Here is a 23575-nt window from a genome sequence, read left to right on the forward strand (position 1 = left end):
ATAATTTTCCATAAATGCTAAAGATATATGACCAGCATACCTTGTTGTTACTCTTACTATAACAGCTACATGTAAAAATATCCTGTTGCTCCGACTGCCCAACTGGGTATAAATGCCTGCAGGCGAGCCGAGCACGGTGTTGTGCTCATACTGAGGTGGAAGGCGTGTGCATACACACACATGTTCTCGCGGTCGCCCTTTTGTTGCTTGTCCACCTACAGAGAGCTAGCTCACAATGAAAATGGAATGCATCATTGCATTTTTGTATCATCTTAGTTTATATTTTCCAAGTGTTTTACTTAAAAAAAAAAAAAAAAAAAGCAAAACTGAAAACTTGTCCAGACAGCTTTGGGTCTGACCAAGTTAAATAGGTCTTTTTCTCTGTCGTAGAATGTTTTAGACTTTTCTCATGCTGACATATATTATGTATCTCAAAGAGTGCTTTACAGACCTCTTCCCATCTCAATCACAGTAGCAGCTGTAAACATAGTTTGGAAAGTGATGTCTTCAGAAAGTTAGGAATGGTGACACTGTAGCCTGGAAATGAAAAATACCTCTGTTCGAAGCATTACAGTTTGAGTCCAGGAGAAGTCTCACGTGGAATCGGAGCCGCAGTTGGATGTCTCTCTCACATTCATATATCAAAAGTTTATTATGTGCCTATTATAAGCCAGACTTGGGCTCAGGTTTCATAGCTTTTATTACTTGTAATTCACACATCTAGGAAGGCAGGATAATATTATTTAGGAGAGGGTGACTTGCAGAGGTAAGGGTCAAGGTGCACTTGAATTCTTTTATTTTAGTTTTTTATTAATGCAATAATAGCAACAATAATATGCTCATTGTGTATGAGAAGTTGGGTCTATAAGGAGAATTAGGAGGAGGGAGATGCTGTTTAGAGAGTTGCAGTTGGTTGTAGACATGTAGATGACGGAATCCTTTATCTAGTGTTACTTTTGAAAAAGAAAGCTTTCTCTAGTTTACAGGTGGGTGCAAGGGCTTTCTAGAAGGGGATGTTCCCGAGCGAATGGGCCCTGCGGTGTGCGCCGGTATAGCTGGGCAGGTGTAGTGTGGGTGAAGACCTGCTGGGTGGCAGGCATGTCACCCATAGGGAACCCTGATTGTTTGCATGTTGAACTTTGAATTCTGTAGACCCCTGTAGAGCCTTTCTCTCTCCCTGTTGACCTTTAGGGCAGATAATTGGCAAGATTTCTGGAACAGAAAGGAGAAATACCTCTAATGTCCACATTCCTTCTGATCCTTTACCGTGATAGCCGGAAGTTCCTTCAAGGAGGCGGATGATGACTCTAGAATTCCAGAATGCTAGGCGGAGCCTGGTGGGCTGCCGTCTATGGGGTCGCACGGAGTTGGACACAACTGAAGCGACTTAGCAGCAGCAGCAGCAGCAGCAGCAGTGCGGGAAGAGACCTGTTGGAAGAGTTCATTTCTCAGTCTCTCCCTTGCCACGTGGGGCCCAGAGGAGTGAGATGGCCCAGGAGTAATCTAACGTTGTATCGGTAACCAGGCATGCCCTATGTGCCAGGCCGTGTTCTGAGTGTTCTGTGTCTGCTGTGTTGTGGAAGACTTACAGCCATACTGTGAAGTGGGTACTGTTACCATCCTTACTTTTTCAGAGGAGGAAGCTGATGGTCAGAGAATTGAAGAGATCTGCCTAGGCTCGCACAGTAATTGGTGAGCAGGGTATAGGCCAGGTGGCCTTAACTCCAGTCTGTCCTGGGCCTCACTCCACTGTCTGGAAGCTTCTTCCGGTCCTCAGGCTGAATCCCTAGAGAGTTAGGCTCCTTCGGCATAGTGAGCATTTGAATTGATAGATAGTTGGTGGTCTTGAAACCCTTGGCTTCCTGCAACTGAAGCCTTTGTCGGGCACAGTTTTGGGATAGTCCTCTTTTTTGTTTATTCTAACATTTAAAAATCCCAGATGTGTTTTCATTGGGTCGTTGCTTTCCTTCTTTACACCTGAGAACTTGATGGTGGCGTGACTAGGTGAGCTGGTCTGCTTGGACCCTTTGTAGGAAAGAGATGAGAGCGGGGTGACATGTGAAAGTGGTTATAAAACTGCTTTCTGAAACTTACAAAAATGACACGGAAGAGCTCTGGGTTAAAAGATGGCACGCGTCATGTCTTTCAGGGCTGGGCCGAGATCTTTTTAAAGCATCCTTAAGAAAGCCAGGGGGGCAGAGCCTCATTAAGTCTTGACTGGGGGCGATAACCTGCAGCCATGATTTGTAAGAAAGTGTCTCTACCAGGGAAGGGGGATCCCCCACTTTTTTTGAGAGTAATTTGTGTGTGTGTGTGTATGTGTGGAATGGAAGCCTCCTAAGAATTTGTAGAAAAATATACCTAAAAGTTTGTGTTCATTATGTGTTTTGCCAACTTGAGTACTTTAAATCAAAGCACAGCAGCCTCCACCCCTTCCCAGTTAGCTCCACCTTATCATGCCCACTTCTCTTTTCTGTCTGTCCTGTGCTGTCTCCTCATGTTTTGAAGGCCCTGTGGTCCTCCCACGCTGCAGCGCCCCCCAACCTGCCAGAGGCCCCCTGACGTTGCACCCTCTTAGTTCTGAGAACCTGTAGACTTGCTTGAGGACCCCTTATGAGGGTTAGTGATTCTTTTGGTTTTCAGTTACCCGTCTTTCCTTTTTGCCCCTCTTCCCTTTTTTAGCTTTTATTTTGAGGTAAGTCACATTTGTAGGAAAGTTACAAGACTAATACAGAGAAATCCCATCTACCTTTTACTCATCGATTTTTAACATTTTACTCTTGAGTTCATCAATGAGTCTGTCTGTCTACAGCATGTTTTCCCTGAATCATTTGCGATTAGGCTGCATACATCCTGCCCCTTTAGTCCTTAGTATCTCCAAGTCCTTAGTATCATGTGCATTTCCTGGGAACAGGTTTTTCTTTTATACACCCCAGTGCAGTCATCACTATCAGGATGCTTAACTTGGAAGCAGTACTTTTACCTACAGTCCATGTTTTAATTTTGTCTACTGTCCTGATAGCATCTGTGTAGTAATCTTCTTTCCTTTGTTGCAGTATCCCGTCTGGAACTTCTATGTTGCTTGTAGCTGCCTTGAAACTCTTTTTCAGTCTGTAAGATTTGACTGTATATGAGTCATGTTAACTTTTCTCTTTGAATAATCACACCACAATAAGAGTCTGTATGCTTTCACTGTGCTGTGGTTTTGATAAAGTAGATCTTAAATAGGGCCCTGTCTCTGAAGAGAACGTTTTACATGGAGTGAGGTGGGGTGAGTGGGTAGGTGGAGCTGTAGCTTGTGTATCACAGCAGGGATTCTTTGTGCAGAGATAGGTAAGTCAGTTGCTAACATTCATCATATTTTAATGGCATTTTCTTTAATGCCAGTTTAAAGTTGTTAATTTAAAAAAAGTAGATAAAATGCTTCAAAAGAGGCATGATGTTATCCTTGGAGCTTGCTGGAGAAATGAGTAACTTTTCTGATTTGTCCTTAGGTACAGCTCTGATAGGTCTGGAATTGTTTATCCATGTAAAACCACACAAGTATCTTTAGACTAATTGTCTACTTGAGGGTGGTATTACAATACGTTCCCTTGAAAGATGGGAAAACTAAGGCTTTGAGCGTTGGAATAATTTACCCATCGTGTTTCACAGCTAGTCAAAAGCAGGAGAGGGGTATGAGCTCGGCTCTTCCTGAACAGTGCCAGACTTTATGTAGTTCCACTTTACTGGAAAGAGTAAATTGGATCCTGTTTGTTCTCAAACAGGATCCTGTTTGCCATTAAAATATGATGAATGTTAGCAAACTGATAATTTGTAGTGGCTGGCCGGCTATTCCACAAGGTGAACGATTCTGAGGCTTACTGGACGTTGGGGAAATGAATGCTGGGGTTGATAAGCAGTGCCTGTCTTACGAACATCAGTAGAGGAGTGAAGGGTATCCAATGCCTCAAATTGATAATCTAGAGTTAACCTCCATATAATAGTGATGTTAATCTATCACTATTAAAAACCTGTCATATGCTGAAACCTGACTATATTATCTCTAATTCTCAAACAACTCTATAGTAAAGTGGTAGTGTTCTTGGTGTAGCTGGGATAACTGAGATGACGTTTCGTTAAGAGGTGAACTTTTCTTTTTAGCATCACACAGCTTTAAAAGTGTTTGGGTTTAGATTTGAGTTATTCTCACGAAAGCTTGCTTTCTTGATGTAAATCTGTGTTTATATGGGAAATATACCATATTATTTCCCTTTCTTAAATAAGAGCCTGCTACTCAGTTGTCAGTAGTAGTACAAGGATATGAACAATATTACGTACTTTGAGATGTAAATTTTAGAAGTTGTTAACACCATGGTAATAGTTCTACAGTTGTTTTGGATGGTGAGAATAAGAAATCTGAGGAGAAATGGAATGTATTTCCATTACTGTTTTGACGTTTCTTTCAGACCTAATTTACTCTTGAAATAAAAAAATATATATACACACTTTGATTTGTTCATAAAATCATTGTTTGCTAAATTAAATTCAGAAGCGTAGTTGAGTCCGTGATTTACTCACCGAATTGACTTACAGGTTGCTAAACTTGAGGATATTAGGCAAATGATAGGTTTTGCCAATTTATAAAAATCAGGTAAAAACCAGGGAACCAAAACAGCCTTATTTTCTGGACATATATTCTGTTGTGCCCAGATGATAGCTACCGGTGGGTTTGATGTCTGTTGTCCTCACCTCCCTATTCCTTTTCCTGTGGGGCAGTCCAGCTGGGGACGTTTATTAGGACTCCCTGGTAGCTCAGTTAGTGAAGAACCCCCCTGCAAGGCAGGAGACCTCAGTTTGATTCCTGGGTCGGGAAGATCCGCTGGAGAAGGGATAGATTACCCACTCCAGTGTTCTTGGGCTTCCCTTGTGGCTCAGCTGGTAAAGAATCCGCCTGCAATGTGGGAGATCTGGGTTTGATCCCTGGGTTGGGAAGATCCCCTGGAGAAGGGAATAGCTATCCACTCCAGTATTCTGGCCTGGAGAATTCCGCGGACTGTATAGGCCATGGAGTCTCAAAGAGTTGGACATGACTGAACGACTTTCACACATGAAGTCATCATAAAAATACTCTTGTAGACTTTGACAAGTGCTGTGAAGGAGAAGCACAGTGGTTTTGGAGAGGGCCGCGCCCCATGCTGGCGCTCAGGGAGGGTCCTCTGAGGACAGGGCTGTAGCACTGAGTCCTGCAGGAGAGCGGGGTTCCTTCTTCATGGAGGGAACCGCTCGGCTGAAGGCCCTGTGGTGGGCAAATTTGTGGTTTCGCTAGAGGCCCACAGAAGCCAGTGTGGTCGGAGGAGGAGATTTCCTGGTGGCCACAGTGATGTGTCCAGCTGACCAGACTTGGCGAGGGGGGTTGGCTGTGGTGGAAGGGAAGTGGGGAGTCGAGAGCATCCTGGACTCAACTATGCATCTGGATGGGGGTATGTTTCACTGAGAGCAGACACGGAAGGCATCCTAGCTATCCAGGCAGGGATGTTGGGTGGCAATTGGATATAGAACTCTGAGGCTGAGAGAAGTCAGCCAAGAGTGACACATTTGAGGGGCACAGACATGGGGCGGCAATGGAAGCTGTGGCTTATGTGTACTTGGGAAAGGTGTGCGATGGTGTGTCATTCTTGGCCTCTTGTACCTGTTGGCCGTCCGAGGCCTTCGGGCTGCGAGCGCCCTTGCTGTTTAACTGGCGGTGCGTGTTGAGGAGGTTGCTCTTTTCTCTGGTCAGCAAAAGCTCCTCATGCCAGGCATTGTACTGAGTGCTAGGTATGCAAAGATGAAGAAGGCAGAATGTCCACCTTTGATTAACAGGATGCTGCAGAGACAAGAAAGTAAATAGACTAAATTATTGAGTGATTTTTGCTCTGACTTCAGTTTGTTAAGAGGAAAAGCAAAAAGATTTAGGAAATTCTCACTATGTGATAAATCATGTGGTCCTTTATTTAATTAGGCCCCCAGCAACACCAGAGGTGAACACACTACGGTATTGTGAGCTTGATTCTACAGAGCTAAGTGTATCTGTAGGATTCACACCCGGGTTTGTCTGACTTAAGCCACCTCCCTTTCCCTTATACCTTTTTGTCTCATTCTAAGCATTTCTCTAAACTTTGGGCTGTATTAAACATTAGGAAAGATGGAGGAATTTGAAGTGGGCAAGAGGTTGTCACCCAAGGGCAGACAGGGACTTGTGCCTGCGTAGCAAGCGTAGTGAGTGAGTTGGAAGAGTGCTGTGGATGAGTGGGAAGGATTTTCTTAAGGTTTCTAAAGAAAACCTTCTTGTAAGAATGGTGGTGCCTGGATTTATGTCACTTTATGAATGGCACTAGCAGTTAGCCAAGCCTCTGTCCTCTCCTTTGACCTCTTCAGTATTTTTATCAGTGCCGTGGAGGAAGGCATGAATGAAATGGTGTGCTGATTTAATTGGTGGTTGACGTCAAGATACGAAATGCAGTTAATATGTTAGATGTCAGGCCAGAATAGTGACCAGATACATGCAAAATGAAAATAGGCAGAGATAAAAACTTCTGCCACTAGGGTCAGCCTAACCGTGTAAGAGGAGAGGGGGAAGGGAGGGTTTAATCTCAACTGATGCGACGTCAGGGGTGCAATGGGCCTATCAAACAGTGACAGGTCTGAGGCCAGGTTTGTACTCATGTAGGATCTGGAAGAGAAGCAAGTTCCTTCCCATAATATGTTTCATGTTAAGGAGGTTCAGAATTGGCATATTTTGCTCAGAAAAGGGAAATAGATACAGCTATCTTCAAATATTCTTCAAAAGGATCAAAGTTAAAAAAAAGCAGTGGGTTGAAATTATAAGGCACAGATTTTTATTCTCTGGAAGGAAGAAATTAATAACATTCATGGTTTCAGACACTTAGGGGTTCATACATTGATCATGTATGGATCAATGGGGCTGTTTTCAGTTCTACCATTCTGTGTTTCACTGACAAATCTTTCATCAGGGTGCCTTAAGAGCCGTGATCAAATGATAATGTATGAAGTGCTTTGGAAATGCAGGGTAGATGTTGGTCATCATATGATGATGCCAATCAGGACAGGCTTTTGATGGGTTTCTAGAGGATGTTACATGAACCTTTGATACCGTATGCTAAATATGCGATATATATACATCCTGGATGTATTTTTTTTAAGTATTCTAAGAGTTAAGAACCGTTGCTGATAATTGTCACTTTTTATTGGTAGTTTATGGAAATTACTTTATGCATAGGTAACAACATATTACTATTTCATTTCTAATCTTAATGATTCTGAAAAGTAAGAACCCAGTGATATTTTAGATTTGGGATATGTGGGTGTGTGTACAGAATTGTTGCAGATACTGGTTAGTCAGTCTTCCCTTTTATTTTCGAGAGCACTTATGTGGCCAGTCCTCATCCGCAGGGGTCATGAAGCACTGTGACCATCCCAAGTCACCTGTGCTGTTTGCTGAGTGTGCGTGCTCGGTCAGCTCAGACGGTGAAGAGTTTGCCTACAGTGCGGGTGACCCAGGAATCAAACCTGAAGAAGATCAAACCCAGGGAAGATCCCCTGAAGAAGGGAATGGCTACCCACTCCAGTATTCTTGCCTGGAGAACTCCATGGACAGAGGAGCCTTGGTGGGCTACAGTCAACAGCGTTGCAGAGTCGGACACGGCTAAGCACGCATGCTGTATGCTGAGTGAGACACAAAAGGGGCAAAGCATGGACATGGCCGTTTTAGTCTCCTTGGGAGTTAACTAACATAGGAAAAATGGGAAAAAAAACCACACGGCACATGAGTTAAATATCAGTATAAGGCAGCCCAGAAGTCGGTTACAACCTGCATAGGAAAGATTCCAGCAGGTCCCAAAGATAGTGTTCCTGGGCGTGGTGCCGGGGCAGCTCTCTGGTCCTTGAACCCGGGCTTGTGTGAACTTGGGGTTAGACAGGCGAAGGAGAGAGTGGGAGCATCCTCCTGCTGCTTTGTGCTGAAAGTTAGCGTGTGGGTGCGGGGATGGAGGAGGCCCAGTGTGGGACAGTGTGTCCCTTCCACCCCCACCCCACCCCCACAGCAGGCCACGGTAGTGTTTGCAGGATGCCTGGGAAAAAACAGAGGCATTTTATAGTTATATTTAGACATCATCACAGAAAAGTCAACATAGATTGCTTCATGATGTGACAGCCTCTACTTACAGTCCTTGCTGGCCGGCCCTGATCGTTATCAGCTGAGTTTTCACACAGCTGTAATTCATGCGCATCACTCTTAAACAGTTGACATTGTTTTATATGTACTTTTCCACATCCCTGTCCATTCCACTATGCCAATATATTATGGCCCGTTCCTTTAGAGCCTTTTAGTCCCAATTCCATTTTCATTATAATCATGAGACAGGTATTCTTTCTTGCATTTGGTGAGTGATAAAACTTAAGAAATGAACACCAGATTTAGAGTTAGTAAGTGGTGGATCAGAGTGTGAACCCTCTCTGTGCCTACAGCCCATGCTTTCCCTCTTCGATATTGAAAGTCATGTAGCTGCAGACAAATGCAGATAAATAGCACCACTTCTCCATTTGAGAGTGTCATGGTTGGAACAAGATATATTTTTTAAAGCTTTGCTTTCAAGCTTCCTATCGCATTACCCTTCAGAAAGAGTTTACCACTGCTTTATACATACTAGTTCAAATAATCATTTACTCAACGTTGGGTTTTATTATTTTTGCCATTTCATATGTAATGGACTATTCAAAATTTTTCTTTAGTTGATGGTAAGAACGTTTTTCCAAATAATGATTCTAAAGGGGGACAGTTTTTCTTTCGTTGAGCTCTTGTTTAATCCTGATATATAGATGTGATTATAGATGAAGATACAGTTTTCTTTCTGTGGGTTTTTTAGTGTCTTTCTTTAATTTGTAGTTTAAGGAATTTGGCTGAAAAAATTGTGAAATGTTATATTCATAAAGAAACTACTAATAAGCTATCCCCTTAACTTGGTATTTAGGAGTGAAAACTGTTCCCTGGTGGCTCAGATGGTAAAGCGTCTGCCTACAATGCGGGAGACCCAGGTTCAATCCCTGGTTCGGGAAGATCCCCTGGAGAAGGAAATGGCAACCCACTCCAGGATTCTTGCTTCGACATCCCATGGATGGAGGAGCCTGTTAGGCTACAGTCCATGGGGTCGCAAAGAGTTGGACACGACTGAGCGACTTCACCTTCACTGTTAACATAGATATCTTTATTATAAATACTTGGGTGGGTAGGCATACTCTGAAAGAGTGATAATGAGGGAGTATCTAAGTATAAAAAACATCGAACTTCTCTAAAGGCTACTAAAATATATATAGGGACTTGTTCTTGGATAATCTTTAAAGGATAGTTCGATTTCCAGACCAGCCTCTGAAAACCTATTTAACCTATAGTACAACCTAACTATGCTAACCTAATATGTCCAAAATCGATATTTAAATATATATTTAAAAGATATATCTTTTACTCCTCATTTAGTATTTCTGGGGATAGGGAACTTTCTGAGGTTTTGGAGGAAGTAGGCAACAGTGGCAGCTTCCCAGAAGATCTAGGAAAGGGTGTGTGTGTGTGTGTGTGTGTGTGTGTTTGTGTGAGAGAGAGAGAGAGAGAGAGAGAGAGAGATGTATAACTCATAGATACATAGCTACATATCTAAATACATACATATCTGAAAACTTATTTGAATAAGAAGAATTTACAAGAAAGTCTAGTCAGGTAATAAAATTCATCAGAAGCTGAGTAACTAAACTAGTTATTTTAAGACCTCTTTGAACATGGGTTGTATACACTGTGACTTTAAAAGCACTTATTTCACAGAATTGAAGTCCACACTGCAGCAATTGTGAAATGGTACCTAGAACAGAAAAATGTGCTTGGAATAACATATTTAGAGAAATAGTTGAGGACTGTTCTTTATGTGGGTGTCTCTGCTGCTGCTGCTGCTAGGTCGCTTCAGTCGTGTCTGACTCTCTGCGGCTCCATAGACGGCAGCCCACTAGGCTCCTCTGTTGCTGGGATTCTCCGGGCAAGAACACTGGAGTGGGTTGCCATTTCCTTCTCCAGTGCATGAAAGTGAAAAGTGAAAGTGAAGTTGCCTGACTCTTAGCAACCCCATGGACTGCAGCCTACCAGGCTCCTCTGTCCATGTGATTTTCCAGGCAAGAGCACTGGAGTGGGGTGCTATTGCCTTCTCCAGTGGGTGTCTCTAGTATAACATAAATTATATGTGAGAATTGAAAATGGTGATACTTTGAAATACTTCTTTCAATAGAAGGATAGATAATGAGAATACAGTGGTTTTGCATTAGATGTGACTACGAGCAGTGAGTTGTTTTTTTGGAAAAGCCTTCGATTTGATTTGGGTTTTAGTTTCTTTAAGGAGAGAGTAAGTAGTACAAAGCAGAGGTTAAGATCCTGCAGTGGTACATATTTAGTGTTAAAAATAGCGAAAATACACAGCAGGATGAATTTAAATTGTGGATGAATATTTAATAATAGGCCATAAGGAGAGAAGGTTAAAATTAAATAATTTGCACTGTGTAAGTATCTGTTTTCATATCTGAAGTCTCACTGAAAGGCATCTGATGCATTTTGAGAGGTAGAGATAATCTGTGTATTTCATGCTTTTGATTTTCAGAAATCTCAGGGTTAAGCTAACATTTTGACATGGGTGCAAATTAACTGAATTTTAAGTAGGACTGTGAGAGTTTATGGCACTGATGAGAAAGATATTACAAAACAATTTCAGTCGCTGATAAGATGAATTTGCTGCACTGTTATCTATAGCATTAAAATATAGACATTCCAATCATTTTCCCATTTAAAATTTCTGCTTTAATTAAGCCTGTTTGGGTCGTGCACTGTTTAAAGTCAAGTGAGCAGACCTTTCCTATGCCCTGTCTAATTCAGATTGAATGTGAAGATAGGGCTGTCTTGGGCCCCATATTGGAAATTTAGCCTGAAATCTGATTTACTCAGCCTCTCTGTGGGCTGTTCATTCACTCTGCAGATTCTAGCATCCCCAGCTCAGCCTCGATTTTCACACTTCCACAGAAAGTTTTATTTTACCTTTTGACAGTAAGTGTGGAAAATCTTTACATTTTATTGTTCTTAGGCATAAATTCTAACTTGAAGCATTCTGAGAAAACTTAATTCTTACTTTTCAATTTTAGCTTCATTACACGAGGTCATCATATGTATATATGTGTGGAATTGTGACGTCAGCACCATTTGTGACATCAGTATATTGTTTGAGCAATTTCTGTCATTCTAAGTAAACATTTTTCTTGACTGGTGAAACTAACACAGTTAAAATTCCATGAAATTGTGAGTTTCGAGCAAAATCATTTGGCCTACACATATTTTCATTCTGGTGAGGTCAATTCCTGGCAAATTTCTATGAAGCCCTCAGGACAGAGTTAGCTGTTTCTATAGGAAGGCTTTGTTAAAACTGAGACCTACCTGGATGCTCCCCCTCACAATGCCTTTAGGATGTCCGCTGGGTTGCACTGTAATCTTTGTCCAGTGTGTCCTCCTTCGGTGACGTGGTCACCTCTCTTGGACAGCCGTCAACACATGTCCACTCTGCCTCTAGTGCCTTGCACCATGCACACGGTAGACCCTTAGTCAATGTGTAATGAGTGGATTACTCAAGGCATTGCAGTGAGCACCAGAGCACCTACCGCTAAGAAGGCGGGATGGCAGAGATCATGGGCAGCCATGTGTGTGGGGCAGGAGCGTGGGGGCAAGGAGTCCTGGTGGTTCGTGTAGCCTTGCATGCTTGGGGTGTAGGGTCTGTACTCCTGGCTCCCCCTCACCTGCTGTTTGTGCTCAGCTCCTGGTCTTTTGGCACTGCCCTTGTCTCTGCCATGAGCCTGCCCTTGCCCCGGGCAGCAGTGAACCGCCCCATCATCAGTGGAGCGTCAGGTGCAGCCCACGTATTAGCGCTCACCTGTTGGCCACCTGGGCTGCAGTCGGCATATGTCTCCACCTGCTCCCTTCTCCGAAGCACCACTCTCTCCAACTCCATTTTCTGGCCATTCCTCTGGCCTTGCTGGGGCCTCTTTTTTCCTTCTTCCTTAAGGGATGTCAGTCTCTTGAATTTTGTCTTCTACCTGTTGCGCTCTTTGTACATATTCTCTCGGGGTAGCTCCTTGGGTTTTTCTGCTTTGTATTGCTGAAGACATCCAGGGTTATTGAGGGTGTGCTGTGTGCCAGGTGTGACTTGTGTCCTGCAGGTCCAGTGTGAGTGAGCAGAACGGAAATCGCTGTCCTCCAGGAGTGCCTGTCCTCGGTCTCCCACTTCCCTACTTATGACTCGAGGGCAGACCTGACTCCCCAGGCTGGAACGCATCGTGGCACTTCTGATATTGTCACCTGGACTTCCTATTGGAACTGCAATTTTAACATGCGGAAGAGTGAAGGTCCCCACCCCACCCCCACAGGGAGGGTGGATCTGCTTCTACTCTGGCGTGCTGCTGGCTCAACCGGTGTCTTACCTGTTAAGCCACCCTTGCCGCCTGTCTTCTATCACTCCCAGGTCGAATTGCGATTCCATCCTGTTCCTTGAATCTGAGCGTGCTTTCTCCCACCACCGCTAACGACCCAGGACCTCGGCTCAGCGGCCTGCTGGGGCAGTCCAGCCTAGCTCCAGGCTGCTGCTGGGGGCGCTATCCTTCCGAAAGGCGGATGTGACTGTAACTCGCTGTTAAAAGCACTCAGTGGTTTCCCCCAAGATGCAACTGGAAGTCTTTCAAGTGTTGAGTGAGGCTCACCCACCTACTGGCCTCGGCCCGCTCCAGCTGCTGCTTTGCTTTGCTGGGGTCTAAGCTGCTTCTGTTTCCTTGCACGTGCCAGGCAGTTCATCATTTCATGGAGCCTGTGCTCGATGCCTGATGTTTCTCCTGCTTGGGGGTACTCTGTGCCCTGGCCCTCCCCACCTTGAATGTGGCTTCTTCTGTCAACCCTGCTAATCTTTGAACCTTCCTGAGAGACCCCGTGTCCTCCGTGTGGCCCACAGTTGGGCCTCAGAGTCTGGCTCACAGTTGGCATCAGCATGTGGTTCTGGAAGGATAGAAATATCTGTGGGTCTTTGTAGCACCGTGATGAGGGACTTCCCCCGCCGCCGCCCGGGCTGAGGCTCCAGTTTGGCCTTTCTGAATGGCCTTTGCTCTGAAGCCCATGAGCTGACTCACCAAGCCAAAAATAAAACTCAAAAGTCCAGTTTTGAACTGGTTATGTTTGGTAAGAGCCTTACTTGCATTGAGAAGGTGGCTTGTGACTCACAGTCTGGGTGCTTATTCATGTCACTAGTGATCTTTGAAAAGTTTTGCCCCAGACATTCTGTGTTATCTGAAATCCTTTCACTTTCTAATGAGCACTCAGACACATTAATGTTTGATCAGGACTTGCAGACTCAGGTCTAAAATAAGGTAATTGTTCTAAGAATACTTTGAAGTCAGGAAGGGTTCCTAACCACTCACTATACTTTGCTTTTGTTACTGGGAAGCTGAAAGAGCTGGGTGACGTTAACTATCATGCCCGTTTCCTGTGTGCATGGTAGAATTTTAGATGAATGCAAAATCTTTCAATATATTGTTTGTTCCAGATCCCTTTTAATTATTAAAGCCTTGCTAAAAGTTAAAAAATGTTTTGTATCCACAGTTTTTTTTTCCTTAAATGTTTTTCTGGGTTTTGTCAGGTTGTTGTTTTTCGTATTTCACAAGTAAGGAGAGTTGCATTTTTAATATGTATGATAGCATAATAGATATTTCTGTCTCTGCAATAATGAAGTAATAAGCCTACGTCTTCTTTTATTTCTTCACAGGGCAGCCCAATGGATCCCATGGTGATGAAGAGACCCCAGCTGTATGGCATGGGCAGTAACCCTCATTCTCAGCCACAGCAGAGCAGCCCTTACCCTGGAGGTTCCTACGGCCCCCCAGGCCCGCAGCGGTATCCCATCGGCATTCAAGGTCGGCCCCCGGGGGCCATGGGAGGCATGCAGTACCCCCAGCAGCAGGTTTGTGCTAGTTTTCGCTCCACTTCCTCCCATGTTTGCTCCTGGTGTCGTCTTTGTCTTTTCCTGTCTACTGAAGGTTAGTTTTGAGACAGTTGGGAAGCATTTCACGGATTTTCTGCTTTTTAAAAATTTTCGTAGTTTCTTGAAATGATCACAGGTACAACTGTTTCCCATCTCTTTTAAAAGCAGGAAAAGTGAGCTTCTTAGAACAAAGTGGACACAGTTCCTGTTCTATTTGAAAGATTGACCGTGTCACCGTTGTGCAGCAAATTATATAGATCAGAGCCCTGAAGTGAACTTGGCTTTCTAATATTTCTGATGGCAGACAGTGTCAGATTTTGAGCTGTGAATAAACTTCTTAAGGTGAAGTTTTAAGTTATTTAAAGGTTTTTCTCATAAAGACGGCATCAGCTTAAGTTTTCTTTAGTCTGCCCAAAAGTTATTTTGCTTTTATTTCTCCTGTGTCTTTTGAAACAGCTTTCTGTGTTTCTTGTAAGAGAATTTCATGTGTATCACTTCTCTTAGGTTTGATGAGTTTTGTGTTTTTACATAAAACAAGCAAAAAAGACTTTCTGCTCTTAAAAAAACAATTCTACTTTTTCTCTAGAATCAAATAGTTGGAGTTACCTTAAATGACCATCTACCTTCTGGCAGTAGTAAGCCCTCAGTCTCTTGCACCCTGGAGAGTGTATTCTTGTAATGTTGGCCTGAGGAGCTGCAGACTTGTTGCAGGTTTAGTTACTAGAAACGCCAGAAAGGCTGACTTGTAAATTACCACACCAGGCCTTTCATCCAATAGGATACCAGTCTGATGCCCACCTCGGTGTTCCCAGATAGGTTATCCCAGAGGGCTGCCAGCAGCCTGCTCCAGAGTCTCACAGTTGCTTTCTCTCAGGAAGTTTTTCTCTACGTTTGACCAAAAATCACTGTGGAAAAAACAGAGAACTTTGGTTCTCTACAGTGGATGTATGCGCTGTATCATACTTCATATGCTCTGTAGCTGTGTCTAAAGGTTCACGGATAAGTTTCAGAGACTGAAAATTGTCTTTCCTCTTTATCTTAGTGTGTCCTTCGGTGTCATTTTTATTTTAAGGCGGTTGTAGGGGAAGATAGAAGCAGTTCAGCCTTTGAATCCCAGCTGTTGGTTCTTTAAGTGGTCTTCGTTCTTGTTAGAAGTTCTGACCCCTTGTTTATTAAATGGTATGTGAGTCCCTCAGTCGTGTCCGACTCTTTGCAACCCCATGGACTGTAGCCCACCAGGCTCCACTGTCCATGGAGTTCTCCAGGCAAGAACACTGGAGTGGGTAGCCATTCCCTTCTCCACGGGATCGTCCCGAACCAGGGATTGAACCCGGGTCTCCTGCACTGCAGGCAGATTCTTTACTATCTGAGCCACCAGAGATTGGCCACTCAGAATTCTAGCAGTCGCATACTTAATTGTACTTGTAATATTTTTTTTGAACATTACTCCTTTCTTCTAGTAATATTTTACCACCTAGAGTAAAACTCTTCAGTTGAGACTGCTAATTATGAGGAGATAATTTGTAAATGATTGAAAAGTCAGATGAGAGCTGTAATTTTTTTCCCCCTCTCTCCCTTCAATTTTTTTAAGTTTTAAAGCTAATTTCCCCATAGATGAGGGGAAGAAGGCCCAGGCAGGCAGCTGCTCAGGTCCTTGTCACCAGCTGGTTCGGGGCTGACAGTTCTGTGTAGGACTCTGGCCACAGGGAGCGAGCAGGGGCAGTGGGGCAGCAGGGGAGTGGAGGCCGCCGCTCCCTCTCCATGCACCTTCCTTTCTGCCATGTTTCCCCGAAGGGAAATTTGGAGAATCATTTCAAAAGGAGCTCTTCACGGCAAGCTACCGGATGAACCTTTTCCTCTGAATGAGTTAAAGTCTTTTTTTTTTTTAGATTAATTAATTTATTTTAATTGGAGGATAATTACAGTATTACAATGGTTTTTTGCCGTATATCAACATGAATCCGCCACAGGTATACATGTGTCCCCTCCATCCTGAACCCTCCTCCCTACCCCACATCCCTCCAGGTTGTCACAGAGCACCAGCTTTGGGTGCATTGTGTCATATGTCAGACTCGCACTGGTTCTTCTACATATGGTGATGGATATGTCTCAGTGCTACGCTCTCGAATCATCCCACCTTCTCCTTCTCCCACTCAGTCCAAAAGTCTGTTCTTGCTGTCTGTGTCTCCTTTGCTGCCCTGCATGCAGGCTCGTTGGTACCATCTTTCTAGATTCCATGTATATGTATTAATATATGGTATCTGTCTTTCTATTTCTTGAATGAGTGGAAGTCTTGTTAGAAGTTTAAGACGTTGGCTTATTTTGCAATCCCAGAGTGGGAGTCTTAACATTCTTCACAAGTGTGAAGAATGATTACCTGGGAATATTTTTTTTCATTGTTTTCTTCCCACATACATAAGGCTAAAAGTGGAGGACGTACACAGTCATATAGAATGACCACAGTTTGCTTTTTTGTTTTATTTAATCCCCATGGTTCTTATGTGCTTTTGAAATCCAGTAACTCTTGGATTTATTTGAAGGGACAAATTGCTGAAGATTACTCACCAATGTTTTAGCAAATTTTTAATTAAGATTTTAGATTAGATATTTTACTGCTAACCAAAAAAAAAAAGAAAAAGCCTAATTCTATTTAAGCACAACTCTTTCTGATAATGAAAGGAAAATAGGGTATCTGGTAAGAAACTGAATGCCCTGGTTATCAAACTTCCATATTTGGGAGTTTAATCATAATTGAAAGTTCTAAATAATCTGTATTGCTCTTTTACTTTTTCATTTAGTTATAATGTAGCCTTGAAATGACATATCTTCTTTTGAAATCTAAAAGGCTAAAAAGCACTGCTAATGCAGTTTTGAGTGTGTGTAACATTTTAAAGGGAAGTCATAGGGCATACTACTGAGTTCATGTGATCAGGCAGGTGTAGGCTAATTAATAGCTTTGGAAAGGAAAAAAAAATGGTGTAGTTTTTGGTGAAGGTTATTAGAGCACATTTATTTTGTTAGCTTTAGTCTGTGTTTGGCAAGGAATAGTCAGTGAGTTGCTTTATTTGTGAATTTTGGGTAATTATAAATTTGGTCTGCAAACAAGGTCCTGGCACAGTGATTGGCTGCTGGTCCTATCCGTCTTCTCTTAGGCTAAGGCAATTGGCCAAGGATTGTTGTGGTCATGACTGCTGGTGTTCTTCTGGGAAAAAGTTGGAAGATAATGATGACATTGAGTTTTTATTGAGTGGACATCACCACTTAGGCATGGCTTTACTTTGGACGACCTCCAAAGCTTTCTGTGCTTGGTTTGTGAACCTCTAATGAGCTGGATCCAGTTCATTTAATATTGCTCATATATTTCTGCAAAGGATTAAAATGCAGGAATTCAAGTTTGTAAATTGAGTTGCCCACTTACCAGCTGAGTGGTAAGTTGTCTTTGGCTCAGGGGTCACAGTTTTGATTCCTGGCTGGCATTCTCTTCCTGTGATAGGAATTTTAAATGAGTATGTGTTCAAAAGAATCACAGTGCGTATATGAAATTTAACATGCTGAGTATCACTGCTTATTTTTTTATCTCTGAGAGTCAGGGGGAACTAGTCACTGACTGTTGGATTTTAGTAACCTAGTGATTCTTGATTTGTATGGTGATAATTTTATTTTTGAAATATACTCATGACTGGGTCTTTGAAGCATGACGTGATAATAGTACATCATTTTGGTATTTATTAACTGGAACTAGACTTGTGGTCTTTCACTTGCTGATTCTTTCACATCATCAGGCAAATACATAGCTAAACAGATTAGTTTTGCACCGTGCTCTGGAAACTAGTCTACTTGGGTTTTTATTGAGCTGAGAGGGGAAATGAATTTTCTATGCCTCTGTGAAGAATGTTCTGCCTCTAGGCTCCTGGAATTCAAACCTGGGGATGGTTAACAGAAGTACACTGGTTGATTTCATCTGATACAGAGCCACATAGAGGATATATAATCTGTAAGGCTGCTAGAATCTGCTTCTGTTTTTTTAAACTTAGACACCAATGTGTCCTTTGCGGGATCAGGGATGTGGGTAAGCAAATGTTTTATTTCATTTTTCTTGTCCTTTGTGATTGTAAATGTATACATAGGCCTATGCTGACTTGCTCTAAAAAAGATTTTTCATAGAAATAGCACCAAGAAGAAATAGGTTACAGAAGCAAAGTTATATTTATTTGTGTCAAGCAGATTTCAATGATGTTGTCTGAGATTTTTCCCAAGTTATCAAGGGTTAATTGATATTTTAACTCTGTCTTGTCGAGGATGTTTATATAACCTGATACCTGTTGGAATTATAAAACCAACCCTGGAATTATAAAACAGGGAAAGAGAAAGAGGGCAGAGTGGGGATTTTAAGTTCATGAGTGGTTTTGTAATGGGAAAACATGACTTTTTAGTTTTTAAAAATACGTGTGTATTGTAAAGCCCTTTACAACAGCAAGAATATGGACCATGGCAAAATTAAATAGAATTTGTTATTTTTGTTAAGGTGACCCATTTGCACTTACCACTTTCAATCTAAATAACAACTGAATTTAAAACTGAGGTTGTTTTGAAAAAGACTTTAAAAATGAACAGATGTTTTAATTTGTGTCTTTATCTTCTACACCCTCTGGATATGTATTTTGCTATGTGTTTTTGGAGTAAAGTATTTGTTTCAGAACGTAAGCATTTTATTTGGTACCATCCTAACAGCCAAAACACTTCTTCCAGTGCAAATGTTTATTTTGGCAGCAGATGTTTCTAAAAGGAGACAAACATTACAATTGTTTGGCTAAAATAAATGTTTTCTTTGGGGTTATTAAGGAGCCAAGTGAGTTCTAGGATTCCCACCTGTGTTACTTTGTATTGTTAGTCTATTCTGGGAAAAAAATTGCTTTGTAAAATATAGTTAAAATCAAAACATACTTTTAACTATATTTTTTAAAAATACAGTTTGATATAGTTTAAACAATGTTTCTGAAAAGTTAGGAAGAATGGAGTGATGAGGACTGGTAAAATTCTTAAAAATTCCAGTTTTTTGACATGAAATGTTCATTTATAGTTAGTCTCTGAATCCTAAGCATGAATTCAGTGTGCTCATTCACTTCAGTCGTGTCCAACTCTTTGCGACCCTATGGACTCTAGTCAGGGCTTCATTTTGCTTTTCTCTCTAAAGAGCATGCTGCTGCCGCTGCTAAGTTGCTTCAGTCGTGTCCGACTCTGGGCGACCCCATAGACGGCAGCCCATGAGGCTCCCCCCGTCCCTGGGATTCTCCAGGCAAGAACATTGGAGTGGGTTGCCATTTCCTTCTCCCATGCATGAAAGTGAAAAGTGAAAGTGAAGTCGCTCAGTCGAGCCCGACTCTTAGTGACCCCATGGACTGCGGCCCACCAGGCTCCTCCGTCCATGGGATTTTCCAGGCAAGAGTGCTGGAGTGGATTGCCATTGCCTTCTCCGTCTAAAGAGCATAGACCTCCCATATAAGGAGCATAATAGGGTGTGATAGGATGAGAAAGGAAGGCTTGACAGTGAAGTAGATGAAGGCTTAGCATAATGGAGAGGAATGGGTGCCTAGTGTCTGTTTTACATTCAGAGTTTTAATTTTTTTTGATAGTTCATATTCACTCAGAGACACCTACCTGGACAAATTATACTGTAGTTTAGCTGCTGAGTCCTGTCTGACTCTTTGAGACCCCATGGACTGTAGCCCGCCAGGCTCCTCTGTCCATGAGATCTCCCAAGCAAGAATACTGGAGTGTGTTGCCATTTCCTTCTCCAGGGGAGCTTCTCTACCCAGAGACAGAACCTGTGTCTCCTGCATTGGCAGGTGGATTCTTTACTGCTGAGCCATCAGAGAATCCCCAAGTGATCCACAGATTAATGTAATTTCTATAAAAATCCCACAAGATGTTTTTAAAATATAAAGCACATGATAAAATTTATACAGAAAACCAAAGGAAAAATGGACATGGGAAGCTAAATCATTTTTAGGAAGTATAAAGAAAATAGAATTATATATATTAAACATGCATTTTATGTGTGTAGATATATACACATATAAACATCAATAAAAGAAGGTAAACTTTGAAACTAGTGAAATAGTGATGCTTTGAGATTTCTTTTGCTCTCTTACCCACAGCATTTTTATATATGCATGTTTTGTACTAAGAGTCTTGGAGCCAAGCTGTTTTGCTTGTACACCTGAAATGTTTGGAACTCTTTCAGTGGATTGCAGATTTATATAAATAATGGCCTTTTGTTGGCCACATTTTGTCTTTATTTCCTCACTTGTTCTTCATCAGTGAGTATGAAGGTATTTAAAGTTTACTAGCAAATACATTTACACCTCACATTTCTGCTTCCAAGGAGATAGCAGATGCTACTGTCTTTGATGCCAAAGTTCCCTGTAGATGGAGTTTTGTACCAAGAAAATATTTTTGAGAAGATCTGTAGGTATGGTAATTTTTATTTGTGCTTTAAAATTCAAATTTCTGGACTATATGGTTTTCGTTACTTCTTACATTGTAGTTAAATTTCAACATCTTCTAAAGCATTCAGTGTGACATTTTTAACAGAGGTGTGTAAAAGAGATCATATTTTGTTGTTTATTCTCTAAGTCGTGTCTGATTCTTCACACCCCCATGAACTGCAGCATGCTTTGGTTAAATATAAAGTTTTAAATCTTTAGCTTTTTTCCTTAAAAATGAGGAAAGACATGGTTTTATGCTTGAAAGTTTAATGAGAAAATATGAAATGATTTCTCTTGTAGTTTGGAAAGCTACTTTTATATTAGGAAGTTTATACTGATATATATATGTGTGTGTGTGTGTATTTTAAGCAGACGTTTACATTGTTCTAGAGATGCTAAAGGTTCTATAGGTGTATAGTGCCAATTCTCTGCTGGTAGCTTATACCATTTTGTCATTTACATATGAATCTATTATTTACAGATATAGACTTTAAACCTAAAATATCTGCTAAGCTTCTCTATTATACTTCTAGTTTTAGTTGTAAATCTCAAGTATATGTTTTCGGTAGCATTATAATTACTTGAATATATTCTGTATAATTTTGGTTTATTTGCTTTCATCAAAGAAACAAGTATGATATTTATGTGAAAATTTAAACTGTTAGTTCAGTTAGCACTAACAGTTGATAGCAGTAAAATCAGCCAACCACATTCCTTCACTGCTCCCTGAAAAACAAACAGCAGCAACAGAAACACCAGAAGATAAATTGAAAGTTAAAGTATGTGGCATAGCTTAGGCCATTGGTTCTCAACCACTGTCCTACAGTGCAAGAATTATACACGACTGAGTGAGTGCACGTTTGCACATACACACACACACCCAACCTGCCCACCCTACATTTAAAACCTCTCAGGATGTAGGCCCATATCAATTGCATCTGAATATAAGCACTTCCTGCTTTCCTGGTTTTCTGAGCTCCACAGGTGACTCCCCTGTGCAGCTGAGGTGAACAACCGGGTGTCAGACAGAAACCCCAAAGCAGCTTCCTGATGTGCACCTGTATTCGATGGGGGCTCCTTCTCTAGTCCTCTTCCAGTGAGTCAGAGACTCACCACTGCTGAAAGGGTTAAAGAACCAGGAGTTGGGACAGTTGAGTCCTTGTCGATTAAATGCTCCATCTGTGTGCAATATTGGAAAAATCTGTATCTCACTCTGCTCATCCGCTAAGTGGTTCTGACTATAAGATCTCCCAGCTTGGGTTTTCCTTTTAAAATAATCATAAGTTAATGTCGTTTTGTTTTAGTTTTGGATTTTGGAGTCTTTTCATTTCAAATAGTCTTCTGAAATTTATGGGTTGATGCTTGACAGGTTGTATTAATACAACTACTAAAGCAAATTCTTTAAAATTCTTTCTAAAGAAAGCTATATTTTCTTCAAAGATTAACAAATTGTTGTCATCAGTACAATAAATTATTTTCTAACTTTTTATAATGAAGATTTTCTCAGTGAATGTCTTTCTTCTGAATATCTGATGTGTGTTAGATATGTAATTTTTTTTAATAAGTAGAAAATCTTAAGATTGAGATACTTGCTTTACTTGGAACCACAAAAAGAAGCAAAGAGAGCCAGTAATTACTTACACATTTTACACATTATAACTTTCTAAGTAGTTCTGAAAATAGTATATACTGTACAACATTGGGATAAGCTGTAGCAGTGAATTCTAAATAGAAATAATCAGTATTAAAAGGTTTGTTCTCTGCCATTCCTTTAACTCCTCTTTAACCTCCACGAAGAAGAGCTGGATGGCTTTGGTTTTTTTAAAGCAGGTTTTTTTCATAAGGGTAAAAGAAGTCTTTTATGCTCCGGGAAGAAAGTGAAATTCTTCCTGGTAAAAGAGTTGTTTATGGCAGTGTGATTATTTTTATATGCAGCACATTTATTAAGGCCATTTGCCCTTAGAGTTTTGAAACATCTGTAAAAGTTAAAACTGTAGTTGTGAATGGAACTAGAAAAAGACGTTAGTAGAAAGAGAGAAGAGGAGAAGGATTGGTGGGGGCGTGGAGGGAAGAGGGGACTCAGAGAAAGAGCAGGAAGCTGCAGGAGTCTCGTTTCTCTCAGCAAGGCCGTGGCCGCCTCACTAGTGCGGGTTTCTCTGACCTCAAGAGGAACTCTCTGCATGAGCCAGGTGTTAGAAAGTTCCTGGACACTCTGGAGCTGGGATTTGAGTGTGGTTAGTGTGTACATGTAACATGAACATCCTTTGCCTACTAATAAAGCCCCAAACTCAAACTCCATAACAGTCTACAGTAGCAGGCATTACCCAGCTTCCCATTTCCCAGATACTTTTTTTGTAGGGGGAAAAAAAAATCTAGAAAACAGATTGCTCCAAAGATTTAGCCAAATTGGTCTCCCTTTATTGGTATTAAATCATTAAAAGTATACTTAAAAAAACAACTACCAAACACATCAGTAGAATTGGCTCTTCACAGTTAGTCAAAGGCACTGCCTTTGTTCTAAGAAACATCAAATGTTCAGAACCTCAAAGTAAGATGAGTAGCAATAGCAAAAAAAAAAAAAAAGGAATTAAAATGCAAAAAATCTATCGTTGCTGGGGTAATTAAGGTTTACTTAATGGCCCTGAGACTGAAAAAAAAGTCTAGTTCTGCCTGGGTGGTTGTAGGAGCTAGTCCCAAGGAGGGCTGGGGAGATGTCTGCTGGGAAGGGAACATCAATTTGAGATGTACCACAGAAGAGACAGACAAGCAGAGAGAGTTCCCAGCACTAAAAGCAAAAAGTTCCTTTCTCCTCTATTTCATCACCATCAGAGAGAGAGAACTGAAGGAGAGGTAAGGGTCAGACAACTGTTGGTCTGTGGGCTTTGGAATACTTTCATAAAACAGTCAGCCAGAAGGGGAACTTCCCTTTCCTGTCATTACTCTGCTGCTTTGAAATTTCCAATAAGATTTGAGATATCCCAATAACCTGGGTATTTGCATCTTTGGGGG

General features: G+C 41.6%; 1 protein-coding gene and 1 non-coding gene across 7 annotated transcripts in view; both read left to right on the forward strand.

The window, feature by feature from the left end:
• Window positions 1–23575, forward strand: part of ARID1B (AT-rich interaction domain 1B) — a 428198-nt gene that overhangs the window by 38339 nt on the left and 366284 nt on the right. For all 6 annotated transcript variants that reach the window (XM_069598783.1, XM_069598786.1, XM_069598785.1 and 3 more), the window contains exon 2: window positions 13863–14057. In XM_069598783.1, the coding sequence (XP_069454884.1) occupies window positions 13863–14057 (195 nt within the window). The remainder of the gene's footprint in view (window positions 1–13862; window positions 14058–23575) is intronic.
• Window positions 9025–9096, forward strand: TRNAC-ACA (transfer RNA cysteine (anticodon ACA)). Its single transcript has one exon. It is a non-coding gene; the product is annotated as a tRNA-Cys (tRNA).

Source organism: Ovis canadensis, chromosome 8 (assembly GCF_042477335.2).
Source record: "Ovis canadensis isolate MfBH-ARS-UI-01 breed Bighorn chromosome 8, ARS-UI_OviCan_v2, whole genome shotgun sequence".
Lineage (NCBI taxonomy): Eukaryota > Metazoa > Chordata > Mammalia > Artiodactyla > Bovidae > Ovis > Ovis canadensis.